Below are 8,971 nucleotides of genomic sequence, written 5' to 3' on the forward strand. Positions count from 1 at the left end.
CAATAATAATAATAATAATAATAATAATGTGTATACAACTAATGATATTGCTTATAATATAATTATTACCATATTGAAGTATTTTTAAAATAATACATTTACAAAGAATACATAAGAACATATATTATTTTAAAATATTACATGAACATATAAATATAAGCTATATATTTATATTATATATGTGATTATTCAATCTTATAATAAATATATAAATATATATATATATATATATATATATTTCTAAACATGAGAAATGAAAGTTTTTTGGGTCCAAAGAAAGTTACAAAAAGCTGGGTCTTAAAATAAAAAAATAAATAAAAACAAGGTATTATTTAAATACCCAAACAAAAAAAAAAGACATTACATATAAATGTATAATGAAAAATAAAAAATAATATATGAAATATACAAAAAAAAATGGGGAAAATATATATTAAAAATATATATATATATATATATATATATATATAAATATATATTTAATGTACTAAAGAATCATTACATAATATTCAATTCATGATTACAAAATGGACATTGATTAAATAGAAAGAATTTTTTATAAAAAGAATTTTGCGTTGTTATAAAATTATAACAAAAAGAGCAGAAATAAATATAATCCAATTCATATTGTAAATTGTATGATAAAATATGTTCATTATTAATAGGAAATAATTTATCATTTATATCATGTAATAAATAAATAGTTGGTAAAATAATATGATTTTTATATATACATCCAAAGGTTAACATACATTTATTAAATATATGATTATTTTCACATATATAATAATTATTATATATATTAGTAACACACACTTTATTACATATCATACAATTTATTTTAAAAAATAATTTCTCCATAATATAATTATCTTCTTTGACAATATTTATTTTATCTTTTATTATATTATAAATTAAAATAAGATATTTTTCCAAAAAAGGTGTATTAATTGATATATTCATACCACTTGATGACATATATAATATATCTGTGTTTGTATTATGATTATTTTTGTTTTGGTCATTTTTTAACATTCCCTCTTTATTCTGTTCATAAATATTATTAAAAAAAGACAAAAGTGATATTATATTTTTATCATTTTCCATTTGTTCTTTGTTATCTATATTTTTACTTATATAGGTATCATTTTCTTCCTCGTGTAAAATATATTTTTGATCTAATATCAAGATATAAAAGAGACTATAAAAATTTAGTAAAATTAATAAATAAAAATAATCTAAATTATTTTTTCTTATATCAAAATGTATATTTGTATATATATTGGTATTATTCATTCTTAATATATTTAAAAGTATATAGAATATTTGGCATAAATATATATTAATATATAACATCGAAGAAATATATAATCCTTCATGTGTTTCTATTTTCCTAGTATACTTTTTAATTTTGTATATATAATATAAACATTTTTTCCATGTTAAATAATTCATTATTATATTGTTATTATTATACTTTTCATTTATATTTGTTTTATTTTGTTTTGTATTTTTATAACTACTTAATTGATTATCATAATTCTTTTTTGATAAAAACATATTTTCTTTTAAATTATCTAAAGATTCATTTTGTTTGTTTAATATATTATTTGTTGTATCATCATAATTTTTTGTTCCTTTGTGATTTTTACTGTCACACACATTAATATTATTATCATTGTTTTCATTTGTATCTATTTTCTTTTTGATAATGTATCTATATTTTTTTTTATATTTCTTCATTTTTTTATTAATTAGAAAGTAAGTTATATGTGAATTAAATTCATCATTACTAAGACCATTCTGTTTCAAACAGAAATTGTACATATGAAATAAAAAGCAAAACAAAATGAGATCATATTTTCTTATATTAATAAGTTCATAATTATCATAAAAATTCACATTTTTTAATATAAGTTCTGCTTCTTCATTTTTTGTTGCCTCCTTTGTATCAATATTATTATCATTATGGTTTAAATGCATATTCGTTTTTCTATCTATTTCATGATAAGTATAATAAAAATGTGTTAAATATTTATCTCTTTGTAATAATTCATTATATACCATATAAAAAAAAGAACGTTTCTTTTCTTGAGTATATGTATTTTTAAAATATTGTATAATTAAAAGGAAATAATAAAAGTTTAATTTAATTTTCTTTTTCTTTTGTGTATCATTGGAAATATTATAGGAACATATATCTATAATATAATCATAATTAATATATTCTTTTATTATATTTAAAAAATTATAATGACTATGTGAATCAAAACAATTAATAAAATTTTTTTTTTTATATTCTTCTTTTTTCTTTTCATTTAAATCCGTATAATTTTTTTGATTCATTAAAAATAAATCATAAAATCCAAAGAGAATATATTTGAATTCAAAAAATGAAGATTTTACTTCTCTTTGTGTAAATAAATTATATTTTATGTCATTATTATCTATTTCATTTTTTTTAATAACATTCGAAATAGTATTATCACTAGGAATATTTACGTTCTGACTTAAATTATTACACTTATTTTTTGTATCATGTTGAAAATTATATACAATATCTATGTCACCCGAATTATACAAATTTTGTAAAATTTTTTTTAATAATTTACTTACCATTTTAATGTAATTAATAATTAGACATTCATTATTAATAGTTAAACTAATACCTTCAATTTTCTTTTCTTGAAAATAAATATAAATTAAGTTTTTGAAATGACTCAGTTTTATATTATATAAAACAAGATCATTCGAAATTTTTTTTTTATTTAATAATTCTTCATTAAAAGGAAAAAGAATAGGTTTAAAAAAACATTTTTTACAATTTATACTTTTCGTTTTTTCATCTTCTTTAACATTAAGAAAGAATTCAAAATTTCCATTTTTTAAAGAACAGGTATATATATACTTTTGTATTTCTCCGTTTTCATAAAAACAAACAATTTCAAATAAGATATAACTCTTATTCTTATTTTTTATATTATTATTTATTTCATAATTGTATTTATTTATTATAGTATTACAAATAATATTATTTGTATTCTTATTATTGGATGAACAATAATTCAAAATTTCGACACCTTCCATATAAACATTTTCATTTAAACTACATGATGAATATTTACTCATTTTTTTATTATACTCTTCTTTTCTTTTTTTTTTGCGCAAGGTTATTATTATTATATCACATTTAGAAGAAATAAGGATGAATGTGTATTTATAATTTCGTACTTCAAAAATAAAATTCTCATTTATTGTTTCATCCTTAATTAAATAATTGCCACTTTTAATTTGATCTAATGTGTTAAAATCGCATCTATTGAAAATAAAATTTTCATCATGACCATAAATAATATTATTGGAACCACAATAATTACTATTATTATTACTAATATTATTATTATTATTATTATTATCATTATTATTACTATCATTATTTTTATTATTATTATCACTATCCCTTACATGATGATCATTTTTTTTTTTTTTTTTTTTGCTATCACTTTTTTCTTTATAACATAGTGAATACAAAAACTTTGAACTATATTTAATCAATTTTAACTTTTTGTATGAATTTTGTTTATTTAATTGGAAATGTAAATATGTATGCACACGTATTTCAAAATTATTTTCCTTAAACATATTTGATATATATAAATTGCAAAAAAATATATATACCATACCTTCATTACTTAATGTATGTATATTAAAAGTATACAACATATAACTATCTTTTTCATTTACATGCCCCCTTTTTTTAATTTGAGATATATGTATATCTGTCATAAAATCATCATCTGATATATTTATAAATTTGAATACACATAATAACTTACACTTTAAATGATAATATAAATTATTTATAAAAAAGGTATTTGATTTAAATAAATTTTTATCCATCTTATTTATATCAAACTGTTTATTATACAAATTTAATTCTTCATAATGTGGAAAGGTTTCATTCAAATATTCATCTCCATTTTTAAGGTTATTATCATTATAAATAATATGAAGAAATAAATTATTCTTTACAGATTTTATACATATATTAAAAGAAAAAAATAGATGCATATCGTTATAATCGTTATCTTCAAACTTGTGAGTAATTTTATGACTAATATTATTATTACTATTATTATTAACACTATTTATATTATTATTAACACTATTTATATTATTATTAACACTACTTATATTATTATTAATACAATTCATATTATTATTAACACTATTTATATTATTATTAACACAATTCATATTATTATTAACACAATTCATATTATTGTTATTTTTTTTTTCCCATTCAATTATCGAATTTGATGAGAAATAATAATCACAATAATACATTAAATAGAAATCCAAATTTTTAAGTAAATCTTTTTTCTCATATACTATTTGTTCTTTTAAATATTTTTTTCCATCGACAGTTTTAAAATAACCTTCTTTGTCTTCATTTATTTCATATATAACTATATTTTCATTTAAAAATGAATGGAAACACTTTTTCATGTTTAAGATTTCAAAAAATAAATTATACTTAATACCCTTTACATATCCAAGCAACAAATCATTTTTTAAATTTGTCTGAACTAGTACATAATCATTCGAATTTATAATAGGAATGTTGTCAATGTAATTCTTCATTTTTTCTGCAACACTTTGATTTAGGAATAAAAAAAGTTTTTTCACTATCTGAACTTTGGTAAACCTAAAAATTAAATAAATAAATATATATATGTATATATATGTATGTATGTATATTTCTGTGTGTTTATATAATGTACTTATTTCTTTAATAAGAATAATATGTATAAATATAAATTATATATATATATATATAAATATATATATACAATCCTACATTTTTGTATAACTTACACTTCTAAATGTTCAGCCTGCTCCACAGCCTCAAATATAAATTCCTGACATGAACTATATTTAACATTTTCATTTTTATCATCTAATATATTATCATTATTAAGTATTCTTTTCAAATAATTTTTATAATCCGATATATTTATATTAATATGTGAACTAACATTCAAATATATATGCGGACAAAGTAAAGATTTTATATCAAACAAATGATAAAAATTGCTACTTTGAACTAACATATCTTTTTCATTTAAAGATAAGTTTGTATTTTTAAAATCAAAATAAATATTACCTTTCTTGGTTTTATATCTTTGATAACGTAGAATTGAAGAAAATATCATCATATTATCGTTATTTTTATCTTCTTCACTCTCTAATTTATTTTTGTCATCTAACATATTAACATTATTATCATCATATTTATTATTATCATCATATTTATTATTATCATCATATTTATTATTATCATCATATTTATTATTATCATCATATTTATTATTATCATCATTATTTTTGTTTATATCATCACTAGTATCATTTACATCCTCAGATGTTTCATCATTAAAATTTTGGAGATTTTGATAGTGAGCATTTTCAATTTCTTCCATATTTATAAATATATATTTTTAATTATATTAGAATAGAGGGCAAAAAAAAAAATATTGCACATTTTTAGGAATATAACAATTATTTCATTTATATTATACTAATAAATTTAATATATTAAAAATGAAAAGCAGGAAAATCATATTTTATTTTATCTTATAACTAGGTACGTTGGTTAAATATGTACCTTTGTCTATTTTTATATGTAAGAACATTTCTACAATACTGTTATAATATTTTTATTAATGATACATATTATTTAAACATGTACTCACATATATATATAATATATTATATTATACATATATATATATATATATATATATATATATACTTAAAACAAAGGTTTATATATAATAACAAAATAAAGGAAAACAAATTATAATATTATGAAAACAATTAAAAGATTTACAAAAAAAAAAATATATATATATATATATATATATATATTAACATAAACAGAGAATACGAAAATAAATAAATAAATAAATAAATATAAATATATATATATAAGGTTCATAATTTTTTTAAATACGGTAAATGATTTATATATTATATATAAAAAAAAAAAAACTGAAAACTTTATATATTATAAATGGGAGCACGAATTAAAAAAGAGCTATACTATATAACAATAAAATAGTCATAACATATATTATTTATTTTTACGTATTGCAAAAAAAAAAAAAAGGAAAAAATTTATAAGCTATAAAATATGTATATAATTTAAAATTTATTAAAGTATAAAAAAAAAAAATAAAAGCAAATTTAAATTTCTTAAAAATTAATACAGAAAATAGGATATATAATATTATATATAAATTATTTATATTTTTATTTGTTAATATATGCTATTAAAAGAATGAGAGCACATCAAAATAATAATAGGGTTAGCCCTTTATGAACATATTATATATATATTATATATATATAACACGCCTGTAATATATTATCCGTTATATAATTCTTAAAAAATAATAATATATATATATAACTACTGTAATATATTATCCGTCATGTAATTGTTAAAAAAAAAAATATATGTAAATAAATAAATAAATATATATATATATATATTTATTTATTTATTTATTTACATATATTTTTTTTATGTTTATGAAAATGATCACAATGGAATAAAAAAATATATTCTACTATAGTTTCAAATTTTCTCATTAGATCTTTAATTAATATATATTTTATTTTATTTTTTATTTTCCCTCATTTGTGTTTAATATACTTATTGCAATAAAAAATAATGTGCATATTTTATATATGAAAGAGAATATATTTCACGTGAAATATATATATGAAATATAATAATTGTGTATGTATTATAAAAGTTACCCAAATCTATCTTAATTAAAAAAAAAAAAAAAAAAAAAAAACATATACATATACATATACATATACATATACATATACATATATATATATATTTATTTATTTATAATATTAACTGTTCCTTTATTTTATATTTCATTTTGATTAAACATGGTTAGTAAAAAAACGATAGAAGCTAGAAAGGCTTACTATAACGAAGACGTAGTTCGTTCAAAAGAAGCTCACGATTTTTATCACAACTTAGATAAGCATGGTGAAAATCACAATCTTGATAAGGATAACTTAAAAACAATAATATTTGGAAGTTTAGATGGTATAATTACTATATTTGCTATAGTATCAGGTTGCGTAGGGGCAAAAATTACTCCTACCCAAGTTATTATTATAGGTATAGGAAATTTATTTGCGAATGCCATATCAATGGGATTTAGTGAATATACTAGTTCAACTGCACAGAGAGATTTTATGTTAGCTGAAAAGAAAAGAGAAGAATGGGAAATTGAAAATTGCCCATCTGAAGAAAAACAAGAAATGATTGATATTTATATGAATAAGTATAAATTTGATAGTGAAGATGCTAGAAATTTAGTTGAAATAACCTTTAGAAATAAAAATTTTTTTCTTGAACATATGATGTCTGAAGAATTAGGTTTAATTGTAACTAATGAAGATAAAAATGAATGTTTAAAAAAAGGAATTATTATGTTTTTAAGTTTTGCTGTTTTTGGTATAATTCCATTATCCGCTTATGTTGCATATACTGTATTTTTTGGATATACGGATTATACTACATCCTTTCTCGTTGTCTTTATTTCAACCCTAACAACTTTATTTATACTAGGATTGTTCAAGGTACAAAAATTATATATACATATATATATATTAATACATATATGAACAAATACATACATATTGTATACATATATATATATATATATATATATATATATATATATGGTAACACAATATATACAAATCATAATATAAATATATGAACAAAAGTACATATAATATACAATATAAAACTACCTTACTATATGTTTTTTGTTTTTCTCTGTTTCCTTTTTTAGTCACAATTTACTAATCAAAAGCCTATTACGTGTGCCCTATATATGGTATTAAATGGAATGATTGCAGGAATGGTGCCTTTCTTATTAGGAGTTGTACTTAAAAATAACATTTCCGAATAATTAATAAAAATAAGTCAAGTAATAATAATATGAAGGAATAAAAAAAAAAAAAGTATATATATTATATATATATATATATTATAATTATATAATTATGCTTTGAATGCATATTGAATTTAATTTTTTTTTTTTTTTTTTTTTCTTCTCCCCATAAATAGAAAACGATTTATTATTATTTTTTTAATAATACACTTTTTTTATGGAAAAATCCATAGGATTATTATGTTATATGATATAATATACTTATTTAGTTATTCGTATATTTTTAGGTTATATATATATTATATATATATTTATATATGGTATGTATCCTTTTACATATTTTGTTCATAGAATCTCTTTTTTATATTTTTTTTATTATTATTTATTTTTTTTTCGTTTACTCTTTAATTACATGTAATATTCTCTTCATATTTTTATACAGTAAACGGAAAAATGTCCATACATTCTTTTTTTTAAATACAACTTTTATATTTTTTTAAGAAAAAAAAAAATAAGTATACCTGATAATTCATAACATCATCTTTATTATAACATTTATAAAAGATAATAAATATATAATATATATATATAAATATATATTTAAAAATATTATACTAAGTTCGAAATAATAAATTGAAAAAAAAAAAATTTATATCTTTTTTATTATTTTAAAATAATTACTTCTATATTTAAAAAGTAAAAATTATTACCCTTAAATGGTATGTTTATAATAATATATATAAAAGTATTATATATATATATATATTTTTTTTTTTTTTTCTAAAATGAATTGTACTTGATTATTTAAAAAAAACATATAATATTTATTTTTATTTGTTTAAAAATGTATAGAATTAAATAAAATAAATTTATTTTTCTATATATATATAATCTAATCATAATATTTTATTATTTTTTTTTTTTTTTTTGTGTTGTTAAATATTGTTTCGTAATAATAAAAATATATTATTTTC

At 17.2% G+C, this 8,971-nt stretch overlaps 2 protein-coding genes across 2 annotated transcripts; one reads left to right on the plus strand and one right to left on the minus strand.

Annotated features, from left to right (window-relative positions):
* Nucleotides 1–498: 498 nt before the first annotated feature.
* On the minus strand, nt 499–5,483 carry PRSY57_1222900 (hypothetical protein; the record flags this gene model as incomplete). The annotated part of the gene is made up of 2 exons (XM_020115061.1): nt 499–4,708; nt 4,879–5,483. 2 exons carry the CDS (start codon nt 5,481–5,483, stop codon nt 499–501), a joined length of 4,815 nt encoding a protein of 1,604 aa, XP_019970214.1.
* Nucleotides 5,484–6,975: 1,492 nt separating this feature from the next.
* On the plus strand, nt 6,976–8,015 carry PRSY57_1223000 (integral membrane protein, putative; the record flags this gene model as incomplete). The annotated part of the gene is made up of 2 exons (XM_012908651.2): nt 6,976–7,677; nt 7,896–8,015. The coding sequence occupies 2 exons, from the start codon at nt 6,976–6,978 to the stop codon at nt 8,013–8,015; spliced, it is 822 nt and encodes a 273-aa protein (XP_012764105.1).
* Nucleotides 8,016–8,971: the final 956 nt, after the last annotated feature.

Source organism: Plasmodium reichenowi, chromosome 12, assembly GCF_001601855.1.
Source record: "Plasmodium reichenowi strain SY57 chromosome 12, whole genome shotgun sequence".
Taxonomy (NCBI): domain Eukaryota; phylum Apicomplexa; class Aconoidasida; order Haemosporida; family Plasmodiidae; genus Plasmodium; species Plasmodium reichenowi.